The 14,475-nt window shown below is 42.0% G+C and overlaps 1 protein-coding gene across 2 annotated transcripts in view; it reads left to right on the top strand.

Moving 5' to 3' along the window:
• The window catches only part of LOC134438423 (WD repeat-containing protein 76-like), an 89,639-nt gene extending 77,641 nt beyond the window's left edge, over nt 1-11,998 (top strand). The window contains exons 2-16 of one of the 2 annotated variants that reach the window (XM_063187994.1): nt 5,255-5,327; nt 5,553-5,696; nt 6,298-6,372; nt 6,490-6,576; nt 6,699-6,748; nt 6,880-6,997; nt 7,134-7,232; nt 7,355-7,395; nt 7,548-7,701; nt 8,336-8,494; nt 9,237-9,346; nt 9,454-9,558; nt 10,121-10,273; nt 10,641-10,694; nt 11,444-11,998. In XM_063187994.1, the coding sequence (XP_063044064.1) occupies nt 5,313-5,327; nt 5,553-5,696; nt 6,298-6,372; nt 6,490-6,576; nt 6,699-6,748; nt 6,880-6,997; nt 7,134-7,232; nt 7,355-7,395; nt 7,548-7,701; nt 8,336-8,494; nt 9,237-9,346; nt 9,454-9,558; nt 10,121-10,273; nt 10,641-10,694; nt 11,444-11,696 (1,617 nt within the window). In that variant the 5' untranslated portion in view covers nt 5,255-5,312 and the 3' untranslated portion in view covers nt 11,697-11,998. Of the gene's footprint in view, nt 1-5,171; nt 5,328-5,552; nt 5,697-6,297; nt 6,373-6,489; nt 6,577-6,698; nt 6,749-6,879; nt 6,998-7,133; nt 7,233-7,354; nt 7,396-7,547; nt 7,702-8,335; nt 8,495-9,236; nt 9,347-9,453; nt 9,559-10,120; nt 10,274-10,640; nt 10,695-11,443 lie in introns of those variants that run through there. The other variant, XM_063187993.1, reaches the window with a different exon arrangement.
• Nucleotides 11,999-14,475: the final 2,477 nt, after the last annotated feature.

Raw genomic sequence — 14,475 nt, 5'->3', positions numbered from 1 at the left:
TGAGGTACATTTAAAAGATCAATGTTTAACATTTTCTGTGTGGTAGAGGCCTACTACTTGATTCACCACTGATTCACTAAACGCAGCCTAGTACAATCATCTTCAATTTCCTAAATAAAATTAAGAAAAATATAGAGTATTCGTCGACATCATCTTACCTACTGATAACAGGCTGAGGAACATCAACACCTTCATAGTCTGTGGCACAGTATTGTAGGCCCCCATTTTGTCTCTTTCTGAAAAGGCTCTTGTGATTTCCGGAGCGGCCGTCCTTTGTCTTCACCACAAGCAGCAATGAGGCATCAGTAGGGGTCTTTTATGATTGCGGAAAAGATAGGCTGCCAAGAGGTCGAGTTGAGATCTCATAGTTTGATTCAACTGAATATTATTGTTTTGACAAAGCCTGCTGGACTAGTCACTCAGTTACATCAAGTGTGTGATAGGAAAGAGATGTGTTCTTTTAATCTTCAACCATGAATTATATGTGTTATTAATTGTATCATTGCAATTCAATACCCCACCTACCCCCACCAACAGGGCCGGATTAACACACACAAGCTAGATATAACTGCAGCCTAGGGGGCCCCACCTGCCAGGGGGCCCCTGATTGGCCAAAAGTGAAAAATTGCAGGATTGTGACAAGATGCCTTGTTGAAAATGTATCTGTTGTTGGTACAGTACAATTGGTAAACCGTTATCCTCAATTCCAAGCACGTAATTATGACATATGTAAATTTGTATCGAAATATGCCTTCTGAGGGGGCCCACAGCAACATGTAGCCTAGGGGCCCAGGCCCTTTTAATCCGGCCCTGCTCACCAAGACAACTCAACGGCGAACAGGAAGTGGACAGCTTACATTTTCCTCTGAGCAACAGCCCATCTATAAACTGCATATGCAAGGAAAGCAGAGTACTATGTGGCGAAAACTTGAGGTTTCTTTGAGGTTAGGCTATATGAAAAGAAAGACTAAGGAGCTGTGAGTCTTTCTCTACAATGCTCTGCAGCTCACTCGACATGCAATTAAATGCGCTGTGGGATGTGTTTTATAGTTTTACAGAGTTTTAGTGTTTATACTGATTTGGCACAAAATAGCCTACCTTATAGTGGTGGGGAACCTATACAGTTGTGCTCATATGTTTACATACCCCAGCAGAATAAACGCTTTCTCTGCGATTTCTCACAAAATATGAAGGATTACACAAAACCTTTTTTTTCACTCATGGCTAGTGACTGGTTTAAGATATTTATTAGCACTATTCTGTGTTTACTCTTTCAAAAGCATGATCACAACCCAAACTACCCAAATGGCCCTGTTCAAAAGTTTACATACCCTAGTTTCTGATGCTGAATATGGCCCTGTTTAACATCAGGGACCACTCTAAATTGTTTGTGGTAGTTGTGGATAAGGCTCTTAATGTTCTCAGATGACAAAACAGCACATTCTTCCTGGCAGAATGGTTGTTTCCTATAATATCTTTGGGTGTCTTGCTGGAACCTCACATTTGAGGTTTCCCCTGAGTGGCTCAATGATGTTGAGATCAGGAGAGTGAGATGGTCGCTCAAAAACCTTCATTTTATTCTTTCTGAAGCTAATGACGGGTTGATTTGGCTTTCTGTGTCGAAATATTGTCATGTTGGCACCGTTGGAATTTCAATTCAGAAATGCAATATGAGGAGTTTGGTTGGAATCAAGCCAATGGGCAAGGGAATCATTGCATTGCAATGATCATTGCAAGGGAAATTGTTCAGGAGGAATAGGACAACCAAAAACTAACTTCAGGTGAAATATAGGACAACATGAAAAAATGTTTTAAACTGTACAGGAAAGAGGCACTTGAGGAAAGATGGGCTGTTGGGGGTTGCCAGGAGAAAGCCATTACCACAAAAATGCAAACATGTTATTTTGCATATGATACACCAAATAGCACAGTGAGAAGCATCAAAATGCATGTGACAAAGTCATTTGGAAAAATGAGATCAATATGGAACTTTTTTAGGCCACTATTAACAGTACCATTTGGAGAACAGTCAATGGAGCCTATGATGAAAGTTACACCATACCCTTCTGTGAAACATGGTCATGGACCACTGATTTCATGGGGACATTTGAGTTACAAATGCATTATACTTTTGATCCATACTCGCAGAATGATGAATACATTGCCCTGTGAAAAATACTGGAGGAAACTTGACACACATCAGCCTTGAAACTGCACATGGTCCATTGTTTGGACATGCCAACATGACAATATTTCAACACAGAAAGCCAAACAACCCGTCACAGGCTTCAGAAAGAATAAAATGAAGTTTTTGAGCGACTGTCTCACTCTCCTGATCTCAACATCATTGAGCCATTCAGGGGAAACCTCAAATGTGAGGTTCCAGCAAGACACCCAAAATTATTATAGGAAACAACCATTCTGCCAGGAAGAATGTTCTGTTTTGTCATCTGAGAACATTAAGAGTCTTATCCACAACTACCACAAACAATTTAGAGCGGTCCCTGATGTTAAACAGGGCCATATTCAGCATTAGAAACTAGGGTATGTAAACTTTTGAACAGGGTCATTTGGGTAGTTTGGGTTGTGATCATGCTTTTGAAAGAGCAAACACAAAATATTGCTAATAAATATCTTAAGCTAGTCACTAGCAATGAGTGAAAAAAAAGGTTTTGTGTAATCCTTCATATTTTGTGAGAAATCGCGAAGAAAGCGTTTATTCTGCTGGGGTATGTAAACATATGAGCACAACTGTATGTCTCGAGGGCCATTTGCGGTCCTTGAGGCCATTTTATCCGGCCCCTGATATAATTTCAATGTTATGCTTCACATGACATTTGCAAAATTTTGTAAAGGAATCTTAGAAAATACTTTTGCAATACAGTTAAATTATATTCAGGCGACCTTGAGAGGGTGGGGTTGGTTTAAAGGTGGCTGCCTTTAATATAGGCGTTAAGTGCAGGGGGAAATCCTGGTTTGTGTTCATAGTACCGCCCTCGAAGGACTTAAACAGCCCTCGGATGAATTTGAAGTGGCCCGGGCTCTTCAATGAAAAAAGTTCCACACACCGCTATACCTTTGTTAACCAGAAGGTTGCTACCCTTACCATGGCTGAAGAGCCTTGATCAAAGCACCAAACCCATTTCAGAGAGTACTGTAACTTAACTGTACCCAAAACTCTGAATAAAAGCATCAGCTAAGTCAGAGATGTCATACTCATCTGTCCCACAGAGTCATTTTATTCTGTGCGCGAAATCATTTAAAATGTGTACAGTCTATTACAGTTGGTCCACATACACCATTAATGTACAGCGTAACAAGACCTGAACATGATATTTGATGTGTCACAGGAATATGAGTGGGCCAAGTCCAATGAAACAGCTCACACTCATATGCAACACAATATGTGCAGTCAATTAAACTACCATATACTGTATGATGGGAAAGAGTGTGTGAAATTTAACTATGATTATTAAATGCATGCATGCACAATTTTAGTACTTTTCTAAAAAATAAATATTGAGTTCGGCCCACGACTTCATCGTGGATTTAGATTTTGGCCCACAGTCAATTTGAGTTTGACAGTTGAGCTAAGTGTTGCATATGCTGCATGTTGCCTACATTGTTTTGTCTCACGAGAGAGTGTGGGCATAACAAAAAATAGCCTATTATAAATGCATTAATAAAGTTTATCAAGGATACAAAGGTAGTTGAAAGTCCCCTTTCTTTTTATTTCAGTTGTTTATTTACTTTTCTGTACTATTACTATTTCTTTCTCTCTTTTTTTGTTTTAAAGGATGACGTGGAGGTGTGCCGCCTAAAATCGTGGTAATCGTCTCTACCTCCACAACATGATCAATCCTCCATTGTCTCAAAGTATCTTCTTCAAATGTTCATCCTTACTTAATCTCAGATATTATTTTGCTGTTGAATAACCTTCAGAGAAACTTAACCTACACCCCTATATGAGTGCACAAGGCCTTTACGACTTGTCATTGCCATTATGGTTACAGCTACAGTATAATAGAGGTTGTCAGGGCCAGATTACCTGGGGCCCCTAGGCAGGTTGTGATAGCCCTCCACGGAAAAAAGTCATGACAAAATTACGTACACAGTGTCATAACTATTAATTAGGTTTGTTAACTATAGAGAGAAGTAGCCTGTTTACAAGATTGTTTTTGTTCATTACTGCATCTGCAATTCAGCAAAATTGTTTTCCGCCTTTGACCAATCAGGGGACGCCTGGCTGGTGGGGGCCCCAGGCTGCAGTCATATCTAGCCTATGCGTTAATCTGGCTCTGCTTGCGACATTTGGCCCATGTTGCAAACCAAACGTGGCCCTTGGGCCAAAATAACTGCCCATGTTTAAGCCCATTTACATGCAATAGGCCTACATCCTCATTTATTCGCAGGCACACTGTAGGCCTACTGTTCCTTTCAGCCCAATTTCTTGTTTTCATTTTGTGCTGCCTATAATCAGAGGGCATCTTGTCACCGGGCTAGGAAGGCAGCCGCTTGAGACCCCCAAGGCTCTGGCTGGAGAATAACAGCTCACACTTTGCTACAGTAGTGGCACATTTCTTTCAAATGTTCACTCCTTTACATTTAGCTTTGGGCCCCAGCTGAACCTAGAGTCTGCCTCAGCCTATCATACTGCAGAAAAACATACTTTCAGAGTTATACTCTGCCCTACAAAGCAAAAAGGCAGTAAAGCGCAGAAGTCAAAACTGAGTAAATTGACTTTAAAATGATACTGCAATCCAGTTTAAGTGTTTTTTGGGAGATTATTGGCATGTGACATTTTTGTTACTTTATATTACCACCTTTTTTGAAGATCAATCATTTTATTTAACTTTAGACTTTTATATACATGGCATTAAAGTCATAGTAACTCATTTTAAACAGCAATGCAGTTACTGCCTTTTTGCTTTGTAGGGCAGTACTGTTCCATCGTGTTTAATCAATTTCTTTAGGCCTATCACCCTTCACAATTGAAAACGAATGGAGAGTAGGCTCTAATGCTTTTCACATTTTCATTCATGCATTTTACTGTCCTTTGTGTCAGAATGTCAAAATATGGGCGTGAACCAATCAGACATTGTGCAACTAGTGGGAGGAACCAATCAGCTGTTGTGCAACGAGTGGGAGGGCCTTGTTACCAAACAAGCTTTGTGGCGGGAGTGGGGGCGCACAACACGAGGAAATGTTATAGTACGCTCTTGGAGAGGTAAACAGAGAAGAGAAAACGGCAGCTATACTTTCTTTACACAGCATTGTTTGCAAGTTGAACGATTATACCTGAATCCGCAACGATGAGGAACAATAGCGTAAGTCACACTGTGAATGTTAAATGTACTGTGAAAGGATACTGATTTTCTATGACTAGATAGTAAGATTCTTCCTGTATTCTTTCGGGTGATTTCCTCTGAAGTGGCCAGCGTGTCTGGGTTGTTTCGAACCTTGTTTTCTTTTCGTGTTGTAACTTAAATGTTTAATTGATAAACGTAATGCTCTTTGAAAGTTGTACACTTTGTTTTTTGTGCTGTTTTTAGATGGCACCACCGTCTGAGGAGGAAAACACCACGCAAGTGGTATCGTCCAACATTGTTCGGCGTTCAGGTAGACGGGGTCAGCCTCCTAAACGCCTCAGTGATGAACATACTGACAATGTTGCGCCAAAACCGAACAAGAAAAAGGTACGCGGAGGCGTTTAGGCTACGTTATTCTAATTGTCGTGTGCAAATGTCACGAGTTTAGTCGTCTAGTTTGAACTTATTGGGGTCACCTCACCTCTATGGTCCCACATCCCAATGGGGCACCTAAGTCACTCCCTCTACTTCCTGGTTCATGGGACAGAGGGAGTCAAAAAATGATCATGGGCTTGAAAATGAGTTTTGCATAGGTGGAGGTCCAATGTTTGGATTGGTGTAAAAAAAAAAAAAAAAACACATTTTCAAGCCCAGTAATTATTTTTTGACTCTCCCTGCCCCAGGAAGTAGAGGGTGTGACTTAGGTGCCCCGTCCCAGCTTATTCCTGCAGCTCCACGTTCCCACATTTTAAAGAAATTATTGAAATATAGGCTATGTTCTACAACTCCATGTTCCCACATTTCCAGAAAAGAACACGCCTGTGGGACATGGGGCCTACATTTCTTCCAATTCTTGGAAATGTGGGAACATGGAGCAGCACAGCAATGCCTAAAAAATGATGTTAAGAATAGTGATGTGAGGCCAATGGGCTGTAGGAATAGACATGCTCCCAAATTTATAGCACAGCCACGTCTTTGTCTTTTACAGAAAAGTGAGATGAAAAAGGATATTGCTGCTTCGACCAAAGAAGAGCCAGACAGTGGCGATGAAAACGAATATAAAGTAAGTATGATGGTCTGCGTTTCCACCGACGACACCCTGAACCAAATGCACAACTGTTTGGGGCGTCTCATATCGAAATACAGGCTATTCTGATGTATGTATTTTTTTTCTGCTTAGGGCCCACAGCTGTCCGAGTATGAGCTGGAAAGGCTCGAGACCATTCGCCAGAATCAGGCCTTCCTGTCATCTCTTAACCTACCACAGGTGCAGTTTTGTCACTTTGCTTTATGTGCAGTGAAAAGTTAGATCATTATTATTATTATTGCTATTACTTGTGGAAATTCTGAATTTAAATTGTCATGAAGTTTGCATATTATCACACACAGATTGCTGAGACGTTGAGACCAAAGAAGCCATCTCAACTAGGCTTGAAAAAGTAAGTCTGTGAACCAACTTGCCAGTGCAGTGTCAAAATCACAGAGACACAGCTGTTAGGAGGATGCTGAGTGCATGCTAACGTTGTGTAATGTGCCTGAGCAAAATCACTTTATCACTTTTCTTTTCCAGGGAAAAGGTGGTGAAGGAGAAGGAGGTTCTTCCTCCCAGGAAGTCACGCCGTCTACAGAACAAAGATGCAGACTTCACAGTCACCCCGAATGCCGAACCAGAACTTAAGGAGGAAGAGGTGAGTGACTGTTAGGGTAGCAGACAGTTACTGGGAAGAATATATATGAAAGTTCTGTATTATATGGGAATATATTGGAATGGAAGCAGCAGAAATGTATCCTGGCATGGATGGTGTCTGTTGTGTGTGTTTGTAGGTAGTGCTACGTTATCTGGAGGGGCCTGTGCCAATGTGCCCTCTGAACGTGGAAGATGAGGGCTCACTTCCTGAGGATCTTCTCCATCTCTGGGCTGAGGTTTGTTGGGGTCTGCTCCTTTCAGTAGCAATGCATGATCATTTTTATTTGATAATCCTGCGATTTGAGAAAATGGCGCACCATGGAATTGAATTATATGCATTGAATCCTGTTTTCCTTAGGAGCCTGTGAAGTATGACAAGAAGAAAGTTGACTTGGAGAGGTAGGTAGACAAGCGTTAAGCAAATGCAAAACCTCTATATGCACAAACACGTTGGTGCCACTTTGGTGGTTACAGTGCTACCATCATGCTGAATACACAGGACGCACCAGGCAGACATTGTAACTAAGTGTGTGTGTGTGTGTGTGTGTCAGATACAAGGAAGGTCTTCAGAAGATGTGCATAAAGGAGGAGCGTGTTGTGAAGGTGGTGAAGGATCGGGTCTTCAGAACAGCTTTCCATCCCTGTGCTAGCAGTCTGCTGATGGCCGCCGGGGACAAGTGGGGCAAAATAGGCCTCTGGAACCTGGTAAGGACACACACACACACACTCAAATAGTCACACACACACACACACTGCATAATATGCAGGCTCTCCCCAGGGTAACGCGTCAACTATTTTTTATTAACACGTATACATTGGGTATTATCAGAAACTGTCAGGGATAATGACTGCTTTGGCCAGGTCCAGGACAAAATGGTCTGAAAGGGCCTCCTTCTCAATACTCTCAATGAAATGGGAACCCAATTCTGTCCCTTTGCCTCGCACACCTGACCCGTTTGTCCTCACCTGTCCGTGGGCCTGGGAATAGTACATGCCTGACCCTAACCCTTTAGTACAGTGCAAGTATATTTTCACGTTACATGCGTTGTTTAAGTGTACCTAAAAAGTGAAGTATAGTCCTCAGATTTGTGTGTGTGCACAATTAAGCATGTGCATGTTGTATAGGTGTATTAATACATATACATTTACTATACTCACACAAGTACAGGAGTTCAACAATAAAACTGTGAAACACCTTCTACTTTTCTCTAGATAAGCCACATTTACCAATTAACATTAAAGTTGTAAGCATTCTTCAATCTTAGACATCTTATAAGCACTCAATTGGAATGCTGGGTTAAAGTCTGCTGCTTTGTTTTGCATTGATATTTGCTTCTAGGACGCTACTTGGGGTGACAACGGAGTCCTGTTGTTTGAACCACACACCAGACCAATCACCTCCATGAAGTTTTCGAAGTCACAACCGACAACCCTCATCACTACCAGCTATGATGGCACGGCAAGGGCAGGAGATGTGGAACACGCCACGTTTGATGAGGTTTGATTTACTTAATACATTTCAAATGAAGTCTGTTGTGTGGTACTGTAACAAGGGTTCCCATGGGTCGTGACTTTCCATTAAATCTATATTTATTCATTTATTACATGTAGATGACTTTTTAAAAAATTCCAGGGCTATTTTTTACAGTCCCACTCCCTGGAGCAACGTGCGGTTAGGTGTCTTGGTCAAGGGCACATCAGCCATGGATGGAGGTGTAGGGAGTAGTCTTTGATTTCGTGTGTGTGTTGAAAAGCAGGAATGGAAAGGAATTAATAACATTTACTCAAGTCTTGTCATTGAACAGCTTTGAGCACTTTTTTTTAGCACTTTTTAAGTACTTTTTAAAATGACTACTTTTACTTCTGAGTACATTTTGAGCTAATTACTTTACTCAATTTCACTGGAACCTGGTCTGAGTAAAATTAGGCTGATAGAGACAACATGACATGCACAATAATAATACTCAAAATTAAAGGAATTGACGCTGTATTGTGCAGTGTTCTTGTGCCGTGAACAATTTTAGTTGTCTTGTCTATCAGTATCAGTGTGTTGGATAATGGCTGGTGTCAAGCAAGAGATGAAGGACATGGAGGACCATAATCAAGAAAAAGAAACCTTTAGCAAATTAAAGCAAAGTAAAGATTTTACTTTAAATTTGTGTACTTTCCCCACCTCAGGTGAAAAGGAAGATGGTATGGAAACCTTAAATTGACATGATTACTTCTCTTGGTGGCTTTAGGTTTATCGTTTCAAGGATCTGAAGACCTTTGACTTCTTGTCGGACGACTGTACCACATTGCTCATAGGGACAACAGGATGTGTTAGCATTGTCGACATGCGCACTCCAGGGTATGAGGATTTTGACACAAGTATTTTTTTTTTAAATTAATTTTAAAGTATTCTCTTCACATTCAAACAAACAATTGACGTGTGTGCACATGCAAATGTTTCCACAGGACATCGCATGAGTCTCTCCATGTTCTGGATCCGCTGTCGAAGGCTGTGCGCTGTGTCCATGTCCATCCTGTACAGAGGCAGTATTTTGTGGCTGCTGAAAGCAGGTGCGCATAAACACTGGCTAATATTTTGGTTTTTGAAATGCCATTAATCACTGGTCCACGAAGTACTAAAATAAATCCTAATTGTATTTTGAAAGTTGATTTTTATTGAAGAGAGAAAACCGAGTGGTCGGAGCAAAAGTGCCACTGAAAGCAAGTTCTGCATCTTTCCACTAGTTCCGTCAGCATTACTAAGACCTCGTGTTCCTCCCATTATCCTAACTCCTGTCCTCCCTTGTACTTGTGGCCTTGTGATGACGTTGCAAGACGCCATTGTCGACCGAGATTAATTCAATATCTTGCAAAAGTTGTTTTGGCAAGCCTCACATCAAAGAAATATGTTTTCTCTATGGAGGCGGGGCATCAGCAACGTGCAAGGCCACAAGCACGGGTCAAGGAAGGGAGTCAGGATAATGGACTGCGTTCCCCTTACCTCTGCATTATTGGTATTGTATAACGTTCTGTGTGGCACGTTACAATATTTCCATGGTTAAAATGTCCATCCCTAATGGTCCTCAAAATCTGAAATATTTGGTGCTCATGGAGTGTGGCTGTGTGTTTGCAGTGGGGTCCATATCTATGATGCACGGTGCCTGAAGAAGAAGTCTAACCAGGCTGTGTCTGGCCTGGAGGGACACTCCCGCAGTGTGTCTTGTGCCTACTTCTCTCCTCACACTGGAAACAGAGTACTCACCACCAGCTTCGATGACCTACTCAGGTAAAACTAGTGTGTTAACGATTTTGTGTGGGTCAGTGACGGGGTTTTTTGGGGGGCAGACATCAGGTGGTACATCCATAGCTAATGCCCATAAGCAAATAAGTTATTGGTAATCTTCATAGACAATCCACTAGGAAAAAAAATGTAATCAATCCATACAGCAATGGCTTTAGCTGTGGTGGCACCACCCTGACGTTTGCCACTAGTAAAACATAATTGACCAGTATAGACTCGCATGACAATAGCCGCTGTTATTGATGGGTGTTTGCTGTGTGTGCATTATTTTTAAATGTCACACCTCCATATTATTTTTGTGTGCTGATTGTTGCGATAAATGACTTGACTGGTTGTCCTTGGTGTTCCTCAGGGTGTTCGACACATCACAGATGATCTCTTCACCACCCCTCATCACCTCCATCCGGTAAGTGCTGTTCCAGGCAGACGGGGTACTGCACTGAAATCCCCGGCCAAACCTGGTTCCTTAACTTCATTTATGGAAAACTTTGATCACCTCAACATAGATTTTTAAATGTTATCTCAACCATAGTTATGATGTATGTGACGCATCAGCAAATAAACATTCTGGAAATATTAATTGTGCTTGTGACTTTTGCCATGCTCTGTTTTTCTCATATGCCCCCTGTGATCTCAGTCAGGGTATTGCATGTAATAGTAGATGTGCTTAGATTCACAGATGTTTGGAGAGATTTTAGTCTCACTTGCCTTGTATGGTGCTTTTTGATTTTGCACTTGGGATAGATTTGTTAGAATGTCTATTGTTATTGAATTTGTGCATCCGCCCTGACCTTCAATGTTTGTCTTTGCCTTGCCTTTGTTCCGTTTGTTCCTTTGTATGCCCAGTACATGCCAAGAAATTGGCAATAAAGGAGACTGACTTTAAGTCAGAACAATCAAGTGTAGATGTGAAGCAATTGATACAAAAGAGATTGACAACATAGCCCAGTTTGCCTTGAGACTCCATCCGTTGCACCCTCCAATTAACAGAAAAGCAAATGCAGAAAAGCATGAACACGATCATTACGGCTGAACAGTGAAATGTGTGGGGGTTTTTTTTGTCTGTTCAGTGCTCAAGTAGTTCTTGCATGTAGCTGAGGCAATTTTAGTGTCACCTTATTGAGTATGTTTATTGTGTGTTTGTGTTGTTGACAGACACAACACCCACACGGGTCGCTGGCTGTCCAAGATGGAGGCGGTGTGGGACCCCAAGCAGGAGGACTGTTTTGCTGTGGGCTGCATGGAGTGGCCACGCAGAATTAAGGTTTTCCATGAGAGCGGAAAGCTGCTCCACACACTGCAAAACCCAGATCACTTGACGACCGTGTGTCCCGTTGTGGCCTTCCACCCTAGTAGGTTTGCACTGGTTGGGGGGAATTCCAGTGGCAGACTCCATATCTTCACCTAGATCCCCATGCTAAATCAACTACAAGCCTTTTAGTTTGCATTTTCATCATCAGTTTCGGTAAATCTGTTGCACTCCAAGCCTTAAGTTTGCGTTTTCATCATGGCCAGTGTTGCACTACCTCTGTTTTACACCAAAAATGAACTGCTCAAGGTCTTCTAGTTCTTCAATTGTTTGGTTTCTATATCATTATGCCCACTTGGATTAAATATGTCCCATTAACTCTGTTTTATAACTTTAATGTGTACGTTTCTTGTGTTTCTCTATGTTTTGCTGAGCAAAAATAAACCTTACTTTTCTGTGAAGATTTTGTGCTTTTATGTGCAAATGTGCATTCATTGCAGTCCAAAATGGGCTAACCTGTTGTGCCTACATAAGTGTTATCAGGAGACGTGAAGGTTGGTTAGCAACAATTTAGAATTCTTATTCTGAAGGGGTGAATGCCAGCTGTGAAGACTTCATTCATCCAGGTCAAGTTACCAAAACATCTAACTGTAAGAAACTGGACCACTTCAGAGCTTGAAGACGTTTGGCTCCTCATCCCAAAGAGCATCTTAAGTTGTGTTGTGTGAGTAAGGGCAGTGTTTCCCATCCAGGGGTACGTGAACCACTAGGGGTACATGATCACCTCAGGGAATATGTGGAGAAATGTAATAACAAATGTATGCAGTGTAATGCAGTCGCGTCGGGTCATGGGTGGGGAACCTCTGACCTGGTAGCTTTATCTGGACTCTGATATAATTGTATGTTTATGCGAGTTTACATGAAGTGTGGCGTGTTTTGTAAAGCAATCTTAGAAATTACATTTGCAAATTAAGTTACATTTTCAGTGGCCCCAGTGAAGGTGGGGTCTGTTTTAAAGGTGTCCGCCTCCAACATAGGCCTAGTGCAGGGGCAAAACCTGGTTTGTGTTCCTAGTACGGCATATGGCATAGTACGGTGGTTGTGGTGTGTCAATAGTGTTAATTATGATTTTGGGTCCTGCCCACCAGGGGTTCACCCACCGGCCACTGGCTAGTGGTTTTGGAGTCATAGCCATTCAGGTAGTCCACTAGTCACAGATTTTACATTGTTTTTTTCTTCTTCATCATGATGGTGTATGTCTAACCTCAGAAGACGAGGTGCTAATTTATAAAGCAAGATGTAGGAAGTGTATACCTTTCTACATGAAAGTATGTCAGACCAATAGAAACTGAGATACTTCTTAAATACAAAGAATTGATACACAAGGGGCCAACAACAGATTGCTACTGATATGATGCATATGTCTTACAAAGGAATAAGCTGCCAGCCAAATTGGCTAGTGACACTGAAAGTATTACTAGCCAAAGCAAAGTTTTACCTGCCTTTGGCCTGTTAACAGGTGCCAGTGTCAATGCCTGCTGTCCATGCATGCGCAAACTGGATGGACAAACAGACAGGGCCATAATGCAGATTAAATGACAAAGTTGAATTTTATCTAATCTCAAGGTGTTGTTTGGGCTAAATGAAATTGTAGTGGGACCAATGATACAGTAGGCTACTAAGAAGTTACTAGGCCCTACTTGTACAGTAGAAATTAATGAGTGGGACAAATCTGTGTGTCCTGTGGCTGTGGTTCTTCTCTACTATTATCAGACCCCTCCAGCCAGCGGTTTGCAATGGCTTAGCGCTGGATGACGGGGGCGGGGGGGGGAGATGTCATCCAGACCTGCCCCCTGCTCTGCACACTGCAGTTGAACATACTTCGGGGAGGAGGGAGATGTCATCCAGACCTGCCCCCTCCCCTGCACACTGAAGTTGAACAGACTTGCAAATGTGGAGGGGGGGGCTTAGCGCGCTGCGCCACAGCGCCCCCAGCACAGATTTTTTAAAGGGGTCCTATTATGCTTTTTCATGTCCACTACCCATTTATTGGGTTACACAGCATCTGTTGTATGTAAAAGCTTGGTGAAAGCTGCATTTCACAAATTGGCCTCTTGGGGGAGAATTTCTCTGCCGCAGGAACGCTATTTCTCAACTGTCAGAGAACGCGTGGTTGGGTTTTCAACATTCTATAGCTTTTGTTTCCTGTACGGGTCTACGTCATGCTGTACCTAACATTGCTGCTTATGGGATGGAGTGTTGACGATGTCACAGACCATTTATTAATTGCAGAGACAGTCCTAATGCGCATTTGTTCATCGCAGCCACATAGCCTAGGCCTATCTGAATTTGACAGTATTGTGATGAGATGTATCCTATTTGTGAATACACCACTCAGTGTACAAAAATAGTGTACAAGAATAGTGTAGGATTTCGCCATCCACAAGTTTATTCCATTACGCATGTTTTTTTTTTTTTTTCAATTCATAAATCGGCTCCGTCAAATAGGCTACAGCATCGGTCTAGACTGGAGGCTACACTCACCTGTGGCCCAAGTTATATATTTTTGTTTCATTGTGATATTAAAGCTGCATTTTACATTGATAAAATACCGGTTGGTAGGCCTATGGCTAACGGGTCAGAAACAGTTGAATGAGGAAGGTCGAAAACAGGCAGAACGCGTTAACGCAGTTGCGCACTGAGAATCCAAAACACTTCCAAGTGGGTGAAAGACTCGAATCTCTCCTTTCTCTCTCTATTCGCTTCAGGGCCGTTTTGCATATGCTGTTGGCAAGACTAACTTTTGTTTGGTAAGATGTGAAAACCCTACACTTGTATTGCCGCTTGAAGCATAACATTAATTAGAAGACGTGCGCTGATGTAGGCTAATCCAAATAGGTATAACACGACATGACCAGCAGCCGTTTGCATCAGCAAT

This window comes from Engraulis encrasicolus, chromosome 22, assembly GCF_034702125.1.
Source record: "Engraulis encrasicolus isolate BLACKSEA-1 chromosome 22, IST_EnEncr_1.0, whole genome shotgun sequence".
NCBI classification, from domain to species: Eukaryota; Metazoa; Chordata; class Actinopteri; order Clupeiformes; family Engraulidae; genus Engraulis; species Engraulis encrasicolus.
The sequence above is the reverse complement of the archived record's forward strand: the minus strand, read 5'-3'. Positions and strand labels throughout refer to the sequence as shown.